The following is a 15,762-nucleotide window of genomic DNA, read 5'->3' as shown; positions in this document are numbered from 1 at the left end:
TGTTTCATGTTCTTTGTGTATATAAAATCTCCCCACTGTATTTTCCACTGAATGCATCCAATGAAGTGAGCTGTAGCTCACGAAAGCTTATGCTCAAATAAATTTGTTAGTCTCTAAGGTGCCACAAGTCCTCCTTTTCTTAAAGCCTTATGGGATTTTTGATAATCAGCCCACCTGTTTTGAAGCAGTCCACTTTCTTCCATGAGAAAGATCAGCTTTGGCAAGAGATGTAGAACAGGTCACTGACCATGATGTCCCATCTGTTGGGAATGGAACTGCATTCTCCAAGCAGGAAAAATGAAGACATTTCTTACATATATAGTCAGACTCAATCAGTTGTTTGTGATCTTTACTGCTGCACTGCATAAGCATGCACCCACATTTACAGTGAAAGACAGCAGAAGCCTTCCATTTTGAGGATGAAATCCTGGCCCCATTGATATGAATGGCTAAATTCCCATAGACTTCAATGGGGCCAGCACTGCACATAGAGTATGCTTGAATTTCGGCTGCAAAGTTCAGGGGTAGCTTTTGGGGGCAAGGATATGTTTCAGGGCCCATGCACATGCTGAGACTTTCTCAAACTCCAAAAACTGGGGGAAATGGATGGGTTAGGCAAAAGAAGCCTTTTAAAGTCAGATTCTGATATACTTACTCACGCCAATAGCACTGATAGGACTACTCACACAGTAAAATACTAATCTGCTGGGGTAAAGGTATCCAAACCTGCCCTATGACTTTACTGAGCTCCCATAGACACTGATGACAATAGGGCACCTCATGGGCCAAGCAGTCCACCCGTGCTGCGTTAGTTGCAGGATCAGAGCCTTAGAGTGTGAGCTTTTGGGGGCAGGGACTGATTTGCCCCCATGTTTTTGAAGCATCAAAAATACTGCTTAGCACCAACAAATAAGAACCATCTGATGGGGAAGAAGAAAGTCCCAACGTGATAGTAAGCAACGAGCTGAGTCAGTGTAGAGACACAGCAACTGCCTGTCGTTTGTGTCTTTCTGCTGAACTATCCCTTTGAATATCTAGCATGTCCCTCTGTGCTAATGGAGTGCACTGGCTTAGGCAATTTAGGAACAGGTCCTACCCACATGGTCACATGTTAGTGTACTCAACCTTGCACTTGCGTGTTGCATTTTAAACATGGTGCACTCAGAGAAACACTCATCTGCATGTGAAATTACACATGTTGTATAGTTATGTGACAGGAATTCCCATACTGGATCAGATCCGAGCTCCTGGTGCCATGCCTTGTCTCAAGCACTCATCAGTACAAATTACTTCTGAGGAAGCTGCAAATTATACTGCAGTAGGTAGTTATGGAATAAGCTGCCTATAAGGAAATTCATCTCTATAAATTTCTTAACTACTCAAATGTATTTAAAGGGATTCCTAAACAATTTTCTAGGTGGCAATTAGTTTCTTAGTTTCTTCTTTCATCTATAGATCATCACCGCTCGCTCCCTGATCAAATGTTACTCTCCACCCCAAAATTTAGCACCCTACTTTTAAAGTAAATATTCCTATGCATTCCCCTGGCTCAGCAAGAGATTTCTACATATCCATCTTTGGTTTTAACTTGCAGATCTTACCAGATGCAGCCAAATACAGTTGACTCGGTATCTTAGAGCTCTCATATCTGAACACATACAGACCGAGCCCAAACAAGCAAAGAAAAGATCTAAAAACTCTGCAAACAATCTGAGTATATCTTTTAGGGGCAAATCTGCTTTCCCAACCCAAGGCCAAAAACATACTGTACTTTGCAGGAGTTGATGAGATGGGAGGAGAATTCTCCAAATCAAGCTGTGAAATGGAGTCACTCCATATCATTGGTGCAGCCTCACCACCCTTAAGTAGCTGCAGATCCATCAGCTCCCCCTGATCCTCTACTACCTCTGCTCGCACCAGAGTGCAGAAAGAGTCCCCACCAAAACTGGCTATGCAGTGGAATCAGGGAGGGAGGTAGCGTTGTCGAGGATTAAGGGTGACAGTTCTCCAACACAAATGCATACTGTACTGTGTGGGAGAACTACATGGCCCTGGGATAACACAGTAATCTCAAATCTACACAAGGAATGGAGAGCATGAGCCAAATCTATGGTTGGTGTAACTCTATTTAAGTCAATGGAATTAATTTGCCCCAGTGAGTGCCACTGGATGGCACATCATAACTCTCTTCATGGAGGCTCTTCTGCATAAACAAATAAAATACATTCATACCTATGGCTATCTGACCATGCACATAGACACAGATTGCATCATGGACTCACCCTTTGAAGGCGGTCTCTCCGGGTCTGAATCAAGATGAATTGGTGGAGCAATGTAGGAAACCTGCCCATGGTGTGCCTGCCCTGTGGACAAATCAAGGGTTTCAGTGTCTACTGTTTTGCTTTCAGATCTGTAAGGATTTTAGTTCAACACGCACATCACACCACACACTTAAAACATGACCAACAACAGGTTCAAACACATTCTACTTTATCAGGTATTTTTCTTGCACATAGAAATTAATGATGAAGATTAACCTTATGGAGGACATTTGACCTCTTAGTATGTATATCAAAAACAATCTGCTTCCTCCAAACAGATATTATTGTATGTTTAAATTTAGCTATATCTCCCATTGCCACTCATAGTGAAGGCTTCACATGCTTGCTCATCACCACATTTCTCCTGGGATCCAATATGGCCTGTTTTAGAGAAGGCTAGTTGCAGTTTCATAGTGAATTTTGCATTGCATTCACTTATGGGGCCTCATATCCTGTTTCATTTGCAGATTCTGTATTTCAAACTTGAGGGGGGGAAAGAACATTCATTCTGTTAACCTGACTCGAAATGGAAAATGAGCAGTTCCAGGTTATAGCAATCTTTGCACTTCATGCCTACAAGAGCTGTCACTGAAAGTATGGCATAAATTACCACAAATAGTTGTTTGACATTTGGTCTGCAGTAGATGTAAAGTTTGGTGTGCAGAATTACAGTCACTTTCACATGAATGAAAGCTGTTTAATCGTCAACCTTACAATGCAGTTCTTTAGTTGTTAAAGACTTCATTCTTCTCCAAAGGATCACCAGGTAACTGCTTATATTGAGAAACTTTTATTTATAATAAAAACATGTTATAATTCATCTATTTACTATAACAATTTTCTGGGCTGTTAATCTCTTTTTCTAAACAAGGAAAGTTAATGACACATAGATTATGATAACAGCTAGAATAACCTTCCTGTTTCAAGTAATATTCATGCTATAATAAAAACAGTTGATTCCTCTTATGAGGCACATTCCAAATAATTAATATGGCTCCCTGTTGACAGTTGCTGTTATTGCTCCAAGCAGTTTTCAAGCTAGCCTCATAGACAGAGGAGAATTGGTACAGTCTTCAGGGTTCTTCATAATGACATCCAAGAATACGGAGAGTGCACCATGCTGGTATAAGCAATATACTGAAAACATCTCATCAGGGGTGTAAAACATTAAATGGAAAAAAAGAGTGCCTGCATGAATGGGATATATTTACTGCTATGCACTGAGACTAACTCAGATAATTTGTGTTATTAGCCATTGCAATATTGTATATAATTCAGCTTTAAAATCTGTTGGCAAGTCATAAATTCTACATTTGCTTTTAAGTGCTTTATCATGGGAAATGTGCTTCATGCAAATGTATGTTTGATAACACATTAAGAGGCCTTTCACTTCTCAGGTGCATGTTCATATCCCACTCAATGTCAACAGTGAACAGAAGTCACCATCTGATAACTGTTCAGTCATGCAATAGACATTAATTCATTGGTCTCCCTCCAGTTTGGTGTAGATCCATTGCAGGATCAAAGCCTTAATGACTTAGACGTATGGCTCTCACTTATGGTGCCAGAGGTCATGGACCCAAATCCCAGGGAAGCACTGGAAGAGGAAGTAAAAATTATAAGAACTTTTAAAAGATCCAATGGCTGGAATCTGAGACAAATTCAGAGTGGTAAAAAGGCCCAATTTTTTAACTGTGAGGGTAATTACTGGAACTATTTATCAAGGTTTGTGGTTTCTCCATCACTAGCAATTTTTAAATCAAGAGTGGATATTTTTCTACAAGATATGCTCTAGTTGACACAGGAATTATTTCAGGGAAGCCATTTGGTTTGTGTTATGTACAACAGACTAGACAATCACAATGTTTCCTTCTGGCCCTATTGAAGTAAATGGGAGTTTGGGAATTTATTTCATTATAACCAGGATTTCACCCTATGATCCTATGCTAGATTTGAAGGGTGATATATTGACCCAGTTGAAGTCTGGGGTAAAAGTTCCATCACTTTAAACCGGGCCAGGATTCCACTCTGAATTTTAATATCTTGTAATCTATTTTATTCCCTTCATCTTCCATATACCGGTCCAGATCCTCATCTGATGTAAATTGATGTTGCTTCATGGAGATAAACAGAGTCATGCCAATTTATACCAGCGGAAGATCTGATCCAACCTTTTTTGTAAATGAGTAAAACAGTCCTCTCTCTCTCTCTCTGTGTATATATGGTTAAAAGTTAATTCATCAACTGTTCTCAACTGTTTTCTCCTTTCAGATCTATGAGGTCTCTGTCAGAAAAAGCTGTCATTTGTACTCCTGATGTCTTCAATAATGCCATCTTTTTGTTGTTTCAGTCCTCATACAGTGTTGCCAACTTTTGCAATTTTATTGCAAGTACTGAAATCCTGGCAGTATTTGGTGTTTACTTCAAGCAAGTCTACCACCTTAAATGTGGCACACCCCCGCCCCCATCAGTAGCAAAAAGCAAAACAAAAGTAGAAAAAAATATGCAATTGGAGCTCAAGTTCTCATGGTCAAAAGTGAAAGACAAATACAGCTGAAAAGAATCATCCTCCAATGTGCTCCCTTTTATGGCCAGCATCAGAAACCCGAGCACTGGGGTCGGTTCTCAAGCTGCTGCCCTCAATAGCATTGGAATCTCAGTGGCCAAGGGGGTATCCTTCTCTAGTTGATTGTAGAACATGAAGCACATGTCATCTTGCTTCAGGAAACACACTCTAATGCTGCCAGCTAACTATCAATTCCTAGCTTTGCTGCTGTGTCTCCCCTCCATCACAGGATGGCATCCTACATTATGGAGTCATTCCATCACTCTAGTCTCACCATCAGGTCCAAATCACGACATTGAACGGCAGTCTATAAAAGTGATGGATCCAACTCTTTTTATCAACATCTACAATCCTCCACCTGCTATCTGGCACATTCCTGTCATCACTTTCTCAGGACCTTCAGTCTACTGTGGCAATTTTAACTCACACCATTCTTACTGGAGATTCCTTGAGGAGTGGGCATTGATAGTCAATTATGATCTAAGCAACCACCCACTTTCCATAGCAAAAGTTGAATGGACTCACATTTTTCTCTGATGTTGCCTTTTCTACCACTGGACAACATCCTCAGGTTGTCATGAATGTAAAATGCTGTATATGTTTCCCCAAACCCAACATCAGCCATCCCTGATCACAACGGACCCAAATCTTGAGGAAGTACTGGAAGAGGAAGTAAAAATTATAAAAGCATTTAAAAGATCCAATAGTTGGAATCTGAGGCTAAACAAATTCATCCTGAAGCAAATTTCAACTACAAATAGCCTCCAGAAATGTTGGTGGAATTTCTGAAATCAAGGTGGGATCTGATCCAGTCTCATTTGGAGTCTCTTGTGGGTAAAGACTCAAAATCAGATATTCAGAACACCATCAGTGCCATCTGCCAAGCTTTTTGTGACAAAGTTGTGGACACATCAAAGAAATCTATATCTTGAGGACTTCATCAACAATAAATTCATGGATGGTCATGTGATGCAACCAGACTATATGAGGAATTTAAATATACCAAGAATGAATAGGAGGTTTTTGATACAAATAGAGACCTTTTTCACCTTTTACATCAAACCAGACAAGAGAGATGGGAGCTGGGGGAGGGGGTATTTCCAAATTGAACTTCACATATTTCAGACACCAAAGCCTGGCAAACTATTAAGAGAATGGATGGAGATTCCAGTCTAGGCAAGAGGGAACATGCAGTCATGGCAAATGCCATTGCATCCCATCTGATGGCCCGTGGCAGATTACTAGTTGAGACAGTTTTCATCCATGCAGTTAAAATGGTGGCTGTTGAGAATATGGACATAAACCGGATAGCTCCTTTTACTGATCAAGAGCCTGACCTGGCTATACATCAGCTGCAGCCTAACAATGCTCCTGGTCTAGAAAACATCCACAAGATTGTCTCTCACTTTGAGCCAATCACCAAAAGCTGGTTTCTGAATCATGGCACCCAGGATTGCAGCATGGCAAAAGTCATGGAAACTAATAACAGCTCCAAACAGTGTTACCTATAAACCAATAGATAGCCAAATCCTGACGTGGATTAATGAAGGAGTCAATCCCCAGCTGCCTTAAGATCAGACAGGATTCAGGAGGGGACGGTGCACCCAAGATCAGGTACTTTGTCTATCTCAAGAGATAGAAAACACATCTGAGACAGGGAAGAAAGTTGGTGCTGTCCTCATCGCTCTGACAGCAGCCTACAACACCATGCGGCATGTTGGGCAGAGTGCTGAGTTGATGCAAGTTATTCTTGTAGGCTGATGGTACGGTTCATCCATGAAATGATTCGTGATTGAAACGTCATCCTGTGAGTCATGGAAAAATTCAGTCACCTTTAATGACTCCACAATGGGCTTCCACAAGTGTCAGTTTTTGCCCCCTTTTGTTCAATTTATACACATACAACCTTCTAAAAATGCAAGTCAAAGAGTACTTGTGGTACCTTAGAGACTAACAAATTTATTTGAGCATAAGCTTTCATGAGCTACAGCTCACTTCATCGGATGCATTCTGTGGAAAATATAGTGGGGAGATTTATATACACACACAGAGAACATGAAACAATGGGTTTTATCATACACACTGTAAGGAGAGTGATCACCAGCAGGAAAGAGGTGGGGAAAGGAGGAAAACCTTTTGTGGTGATAATCAAGGCGGGCCATTTCCAGCAGTTAACAAGAATGTCTGAGGAAAAGTGGGGGGCGGGGTGGGAGGGAGAGAAATAACATAGGGAAATAGTTTTACTTTGTGTAATGACTCATCCACTCCCAGTCTCTATTCAAGCCTAAATTAATTGTATCCAGTTTGCAAATTAATTCTAATTCAGCAGTCTCTCACTGGAGTCTGTTTTTGAAGTTTTGTTGTTGAAGGATAGCCACTCTCAGGTCCGTAATCGTGTGACCGGAGAGACTGAAGTGTTCTCCGACTGGTTTTTGAATGTTATAATTCTTGACGTCTGATTTGTGTGCATTTATTCTTTTACGTAGAGACTGTCCAGTTTGACCAATTTACATGGCAGAGGGGCATTGCTGGCACATGATGGCATAGATCACATTGGTAGACGCGCAGGTGAACAAGCCTCTGATAGTATGGCTGATGTGATTAGGCCCTATGAAGGTATCCCCTGAATAGATATGTGGACAGAGTTGGCAACAGGCTTTGTTGCAAGGATGGGTTCCTGGGTTAGTGGTTCTGTTGTGTGGTGTGCGGTTGCTGGTGAGTATTTGCTTCAGGTTGGGAGGCTGTCTGTAAGCAAGGACTGGCCTGTCTCCCAAGATCTGTGAGAGTGATGGGTTGTCCTTCAGGATAGGTTGTAGATCCTTGATGATGCATTGGAGAGGTTTTAGTTCGGGGCTGAAGGTGATGGCTAGTGGCGTTCTGTTATTTTCTTTGTTGGGCCTGTCCTGTAGTAGGTGACTTCTGGGTACTCTTCTGGCTCTGTCAATCTGTTTCTTCACTTCAGCAGGTGGGTATTGTAGTTGTAGGAATGCATGATAGAGATCTTGTAGGTGTTTGTCTCTGTCTGAGGGGTTGGAGCAAATGCGGTTATATCGTAGAGCTTGGCTGTAGACAATGGATCGTGTGGTATGATCTGGATGAAAGCTAGAGGCATGTAGGTAGGAATAGCGGTCAGTAGGTTTCCCATATAGGGTGGTGTTTATGTGACCATCGCTTATTAGCACCGTAGTGTCCAGGAAGTGGATCTCTTGTGTGGACTGGTCCAGGCTGAGGTTGATGGTGGGATGGAAATTGTTGAAATCCTGGTGGAATTCCTCAAGGGCTTCTTTTCCATGGGTCCAGATGATGAAGATGTCATCAATGTAGCGCAAGTAGAGTAGGGGCATTAGGGGACGAGAGCTGAGGAAGCGTTGTTCTAAGTCAGCCATAAAAATGTTGGCATACTGTGGGGCCATGCGAGTACCCATAGCAGTGCCGCTGATTTGAAGGTATACATTGTCCCCAAATGTGAAATAGTTATGGGTGAGGACAAAGTCACAAAGTGCTGGAAATGGCCCACCTTGATTATTACCATAAAAAGTTTTCCTCCTTCCCCCCCTCCCCTTCCTGCTGGTAATAGCTCATCTTAAGGGATCACTCTCCTTACAGTGTGTATGATAAAACCCATTGTTTCATGTTCTCTGTGTGTGTATATAAATCTCCCCACTGTATTTTCCACCGAATGCATCCGATGAAGTGAGCTGTAGCTCACGAAAGCTTATGCTCAAATAAATTTGTTAGTCTCTAAGGTGCCACAAGTCCTCCTTTTCTTTTTGCGAATACAGACTAACACGGCTGCTCCTCTGAAACCTGTCACACTGAGCTGAATTTGGCCACTCATATTATTAGTGGCTGCTTGAATTATACACTAACCTCCAGACAGTGTGTTCTACCACTCACAGCTTCACCAGACCTCTGACAAGATGCCATTATTGTAGTCTGCCTAGCTGTGACAAGATGAGACCAACCTGTCTGGGAATGGGGCATGACAGATGGCAGATTGCCCCATTCTCGGACAGGAAACAATATGCAGAGCAACTCAAAGGTCTGCTCACATTCAGGGCTGGAATCCCAATCCTGCAGACCGGGGACTAGCCTGCCTTAGCCCCAAAGCACCACCGACGGGACTTTTAATGGCCCGGTTGGCGATGCTGAACAGAGCCACCAGGGTCCCTTTTTGACGGGATGTTCTGGTTGAAAACTGGACACCTGGTCACCCTAACCCCCTCCCGCACCCAAACACTCTCCCAGAGCCTGCAACCCCTTCTGCACCCCAACCCCTTGCCACAGCCCTGAGCCCCCTCCCACACCCAAACTCTCTCCTGGAGCCCGCACCCCTCACCCGTTCCCGCACTCCAACCCCCTGCCCCAAGCTCAGCCTGGAGCCCCCAGAGGGAATGGGGATGGAGTGAGTGGGGGGTGGAGCCTCAGAGAAGGGGTGAGGGCATGGGTGGGGCCTTGGGAAAGAGGGAGGGGAAGGGTGTTTGGGTTTGTGTGATTAGACATTGGCAACCCTAGTGAGAACCATGGCTGTCTGAGGCAAACACTGCTTGAGAAGTAAGGCAGACATTTTCCAAAGTATTTTGAGAATTCAAAAAAATAGATGAACCTCTTTAAACAAATGACCCAATTTTTCATAAAAAAAAAACAAAAAAAACCCCAAAAAGTAAAGTCTCTGCTACTGATGGAATACAGGAGGTCAAGATGTCTCTTTTGCTGATGAAAAGTTGGACATGCCTAGAATTATAACAGATTGCATTGCCCTCTTCAAATCCCATTCTGTCTATAACCATCTGGTGTTTCTGAAGCTGGTTCTCAGGTAAAAATGTAAGCAGCAATCAAATGTAATCGTCAGAGGAAAGGAATGATAAAGTTGCCAATTTCGTATCTAATCTCTTCATTCGGGTTTCTTTTTCCCTCTCCCTCCCCCTTCGTCTCATTTGTCATTGTTCTCCTCCACCACATTAGCAATGTCTGAAGGAGCATGAAAGCAGCTGCATGCTTCACTTACTCAGGAAATGAAGTCAGTGATTGCGGATCAAAGGTCAGTGATGGGCTTCTCCCCACTGACAGCAACAGGAAAATGGGGAGAGATTAAAATGAAGGAGGCACACCTACCAACCTTCTTTTGTTTAAGGGTAGTGGTAAAAGTGATGGTCACTGATAGAAGCTGGGAGAATGTAACTCATTAAGCCTAATTGGACTTTATGATGTCAATGAATACTAAGAGTGAATGAAAGGAAGGCTTTAGAGCCAGGATGAATTACAGGAGGTCAGGTGCACAAATGGAGTGTGTGCGTGTGCACGCATGCTACAGAATACAGCATGTGCAGTTTGTTTTCAGGTCTGACACGTGAAAAATAAACTCAGTGGCAGTGCAGTGAATTTTAGAGACAACACTGTACAAAAACATCAGACGGGACAAAAGACATCCATTTTGTCAAGTGCCACAACAGGCCATCTCCAGACTCTCCTCCATTGGATGGTTCATAAAGTACAAAACACTATTGACAATTTTAGGGACCAGCAGAAACTACAGATACAACAAACGTTAATTTATCTAATCTATTTAAACATAATCTACCTAAAAAAATAATACAAACGATGTGACAATGCTTATCTCCCACTGTTAGTGTAGCCAATTCCCATGATTCTATCACAGGGCATGAAATATTTGGCATAGTTTTGGAAAGCCTTGGCTTCTGGAGTCATGTGATTATGAGGGAAACTCAGGATTAAAAAAAAAAGATTTTAGCCTGCATGGTTGCAGAGACAAGATGGAAAACAAAGTCTTAAGAATAAAACAACAAAAACAAAACAAAACATGAGCCAAATAAAGAAAAAAATATTTTTTTCAAAAAGCTAAGGATTTTTAAAGCCAACCTCTTGGTTTTAGAGGGCCTGGCTCATGATTTTTGAATGCTTGGGGTTGACATTACTGTTAGTATAGCTGAAAGAGAGTGGAGCAAAAAAAAAAAAAAAAAAAAAAAAAAAGTTCTCTATTTTTGTCCTCTTCGTTCATTCTGGGCACGTGGCATCATTCCATGTACTGGCAGTTTCACTGTTATCCCTGAATGGGCAACTTCTCCCCATCTTGTGTGTGACTCTTTCACAGAGCAACATAAAAAATGTGACTGAAAAAACACACAAAGGGCAGGGAATTTAGGAGCAGGTGTAGTTATCAGAGACTACTTTTAATTGTTAACAAAGAAAACAAAAATTAAATTTCAAGTTGATAGTGTCCCTTTAAATATTTCAAATGGTGGGAATTCCCTTTGGAGACTGTTTCCCAATCTATCAGTTGTCAGTCAGGGAGACTGTCTGCTCTGTCACTCTTCGCTGAACTCCCTCTAGTTTCTAGAGAAGAGATGGCCAGAACTAAGCTATTTCAGGTGTGTTTTCCTTATGAAATTTTCATCTATCTAAGGTACTTGTCTATCCCTCAGTACTGTAGTACCTAAGCACCACCAGTCATTAATGGATTCTATCCTCACAACACCCATGGCAGGTAGGGAAGCATTATTCCCAATTCCAGATAACACAGTAGATTAATTAATGTGGGCAAGGTCACACAGGAAGCTTGTGGTAGAACCACAAACTGAACACGGGCTTTCAGCCCAAGTCCAGTGTTCTATCCACTGGACTGGAGACATTTTATTTCTTATTCTGCTACATGTTGCCTCTATGTATTAGGTGAGCATTGCGCCTCACTTTGCTGACATCATATCCGATTGCAAACACTTGTTCAGTTGTATCTAGGTCTATTTTTGGCATCAAATTTCACCCTCCCACTGGTCACCTATGGTATTTGTCTCACTTTCTGAGATATACTAGCTTTCATTTCTGAAAGTGGAATTTTATTTAATTTAATGCTCATATTCCTAACCACTCTTTTGTATTACTTCATTCCCCACTGATGTTTCTAACACCTCCCAATTTAGCATCATTTGTGATTTAATTTAGACTGTTTGCCACCTCTCCCAGATCAGTAATAAGAAGTTAAACAGCACTGAATCTAACACTGGTCCCTGCGGCTTTGTTTTCAGCCCATGTGACTAGTTTTCAATCCATGTGACATGCTCCTGGACAAGCCAATTTGAATCAATTGTGAGAAAGATTTCCTGAGACACTATATTAAATACCAGGTTTCAGAGTAGCAGCCGTGTTAGTCTGTATCCGCAAAAAGAAAAGGAGTACTTGTGGCACCTTAGAGACTAACAAATTTATTGTTTATTGCATGCGATGAAGTGAGCTGTAGCTCGTGAAAGCTTATGCTCAAATAAATTTGTTAGTCTCTAAGGTGCCACAAGTCCTCCTTTTCTTTTATATTAAATGCTTTACTAAAATCTACTATTGCACTATAGTTAACGTGTCTTCTTCATCTTCTAATTTAATCCTTCCACTTTTAAAAGCAATCCAGTTTGTCTGGCATAGTTTGTTCTTTATAAACAAATGTTGGTCTTTGGTCATGGTTTTGTAATTCTTTAGATATTAACCAATTTTTATGTTAATACTAGATCTGTTATTTACCAGCGATTTAATTTTGCTTTGCGGGATGGTAATTGCCAGGATCATTAGTTTTTCTCTGTAAGTTAGCACCATGTTTCTTTTTTTTTACCAGTCATCTGGAAATCACCCAGTTCGTCATGACTTTTCAAGAAAAGGATGATCATCAATGGGCTGTAAATTTGTTAACAAATACGCCTAATGCACCATACGATGAATTTCATCCAGGTCTGTTCGTCTGTCTAAGTTCAGATTCTTCCAAGTATTCTGTGACTGGCTTTTCATCAATGACTATTTTTTAAAACACTTCTTCACTTCCCTATTGGCCAAACCTCTTTTCTTTCGCTTTCTTTTTACAGATAGACTTTATAAAGCAGTTAATTAAGTCATTTTCAGAATTTGCATTGATTTCGTCCACCTCCTCATTTATTAATGCAATTGTTACCAAGTTTATCTTTTTCTTCAGAAAAACAGGCTTTCTTCCCTTAACTCCTTTGGTTAGCATAAATTCTCAGTTTTCTCCCCTGGAGCTATTTTCCCCCCATAAGTCTTCAATGACTCCTATAGAGGAAATCCAGGAATATTATCTATCTAAAGAGGGGAGCTAATAGTACAGTACTTCTGTTCTTTTGCTATTTTACTTCTTGCATTTTGTGTGGGGAATGACAGCAAGTATAAAATGTACACCAGTATGGCTGGAAAGGTACAACATTAGCAACTAAAGCCACCTTGAGGCTATAGAGTTCATGTACATTATGTAGATGATAGACACAGGGCTGAAAGGAAAAGGATACTGTCTATTGCACTCTTCCAGTATAGTCTGATGACCAGATCTCTGAGTAGTAATGTTTGCATGTATTATGACCCCTGCCCCTCTCCAGACATCTAGTAATGCTGGACTTGTATGAATAGGGATTACAGAAAATGGTTGCCTCAAAGGAACAAGTGTACAGAAAACCCACAGACCATATTGTCAGGCTTACAGGACAAACTGTGCCTTTGATGCCTTTCAGTCTGTCTTTAGTGTTCCCTTTGGGTAACAAGGCCTGGCTTCCCGCACCTCACTCTGAATGGAACCATGCGGGACAACCACATTGGGACTGGATCTGTGGGATGCAGCCCCACCAGTGCTAATGCAACAGGCCCAAATCAGTTTGGTAGGTCAGCCCTTTCGCTCAGGAGACCTGTGACCAGCGAGGGTGTCTAATGAGACTTAAAAACAGCTTCTTCGAAACAAAGCATTATTTATTCATTCACCCACAGGTACAAAGCATGCAAAGCAAAGGGTAAAGAATTTCCCTTTCCCTAATCCTTATTTTTCCCTTGCAAGCTTTCATACATTGCAGCCTGACCACTCACCTCTATCACCACATTGTGAGACGCTCACTGCCGCTGCTGCCATTTCTATAAGTTTCTTCCTCCCAGTGCTCATTGGCAATCCCTGGGCTGCCTCAGGCCACTTACTCAACCTCTCACCCCCCTGTACTAGGTCTGGATTCCTCTACAGGTTAGTATGTGCCTGGAGTCAGGCAGGAGGTATCCCCCAATAAACAGTTTCCCCAAGGACTCTTATCTGTGTCATCATTTTCTCTCTCCTGTTTGGATCCCTTAACAACCCCTTTTGATCTAACTCCTTAGAAGGTAACCCATCATAAACCAACGCACAGAGTCATCCACCTTATTCACAAGAAATATTACAGGTCTGTTCTAGTTCATCTCACATGGGTATACCAGAACTTCCCAGGCTAAGACAGGCATAGGAAGCTAACATTTCTTATCTATGGCTATTACGCGTATTGCAGAGAGGAACAAAGCTGCAATACTGCACTGAATATGTTGGCTTAGCTATATATTATATTTAATGCTGTCATACGCTGAGTATAAGTAAACACATTTGAAGCATAAGGTGTCTTTATTCATAGAAGTCATGTAGATTCCTTGGTTATGGGATCCAGGATGGTAGAGGTTCCTTGTTTGTTTAGGAAGCCAGTCTGATGATCTAGGGAAAGGAACTAAGATTGGCTTCAAGCAGATACAGAGTTACTATGATATTGGTCACTATCAGAGCAAGCGGCTGGCTTGGAACATTGCTGGGTGCTAAGGAGGAGCTGGGTCAGAGAAAGAAAGCACAATCATGGACGGAGGAAGAGACATCAGAGACAGAGATAATTAGAGGTTTCAGAGTAGCAGCCGTGTTAGTCTGTATTCGCAAAAAGAAAAGGAGTACTTGTGGCACCTTACAGACTTTGTTAGTCTCTAAGGTGCCACAAGTACTCCTTTTCTTTTAGAGATAATTAGTTAAGCCTTCATAATCCAAGCTTCTCATTTTTGAAAACTAAATGGAAATATGTAACCAGTATCTGGCAGTGGCTGTGTAAACAGACAGCACAATAAAATGAGCTAACCTGCTCTCAGAATGCATCATTCCTATTTTGAATTTCCATTCCACCTTTAGGCCTTGACTGTGCCATCAGATTTGCACGGGTGGACCTTGGCACTCACGCAGAACACCACTGTCTTCCAGGGAGCACCATGAGGGTGCAGTGGGTCCGACTGTGCAGATCAGATGGCAGGACTGGAGCCTATGTCATCTAAATATAAGAGGCCCCATTTTCAAAACTCCTGAGCAATCAGTCTCCATTGACTTTAGTGGAAAGAACTGCAGATATATATATATAGATAGATAGATAGATATAGATATAGATATATATAGGGACACATATGTGTGTGTGTGTGTGCGCGTGTGTGTGTGCGTGTGTGTGCGTGCGTTTATTTATAATGACAACTTAATATGTAATGCCTCCTATTAGAAAACCCTTCCCCCCATTATTTTAGCAATTAAATCTCAAATGAAAATCATCCTTCTAGATCTTGCGGAGCTGGAATATTTGAGCCTTGTCCTCCTGACCTGAGTCACAGCACCAAGGAATATGCTGCTGTTTGCGGAACAAAGCAGTCTCTTTACATCAGCCTTTCCCCAGACAACTGAGCCAGAGAGCTGACCTGCAGGGCTTTATGTTTTCTAAGTTCTGCTTCCAGAGCTTTCCCAGCATGCTAAAGGAAACATGACACATTAAATTATTCTTTCACTCCCAGATGTGCTTGCTATGCTAGAAAATATCACTTCCCAATCGCTTTAGCTGGGGAAAACAAACAAAGAGAAAAGTGGTATGTGCAGAGGAGATGAAGGGAGAGTGGGATTTGGAGAGTGTCATAAATATAAAGAGAAGGGTAAACACCTTTAAAATCCCTCCTGCCCAGAGGAAAAACCCTTTCACCTGTAAAGGGTTAAGAAGCTAGGATAACCTCGCTGGCACCTGACCACAATGACCAATGAGGAGACAAGATACTTTCAAAGCTGGAGGGAGGGAA

At 41.7% G+C, this 15,762-nt stretch overlaps 1 protein-coding gene across 1 annotated transcript in view; it reads right to left on the bottom strand.

Moving 5' to 3' along the window:
• Positions 1-15,762, bottom strand: part of ADGRL3 (adhesion G protein-coupled receptor L3) — a 682,597-nt gene that overhangs the window by 223,766 nt on the left and 443,069 nt on the right. Inside the window, 1 exon segment of the mRNA XM_038399396.2 lies at positions 2,283-2,363. Within this exon segment, the coding sequence (XP_038255324.1) occupies positions 2,283-2,363 (81 nt within the window).

The sequence above is a fragment of the Dermochelys coriacea genome, chromosome 4, assembly GCF_009764565.3.
Source record: "Dermochelys coriacea isolate rDerCor1 chromosome 4, rDerCor1.pri.v4, whole genome shotgun sequence".
Taxonomy (NCBI): domain Eukaryota; kingdom Metazoa; phylum Chordata; order Testudines; family Dermochelyidae; genus Dermochelys; species Dermochelys coriacea.
Note: the sequence above shows the minus strand (reverse complement) of the source record. Positions and strands in the feature narration are given on the sequence as shown.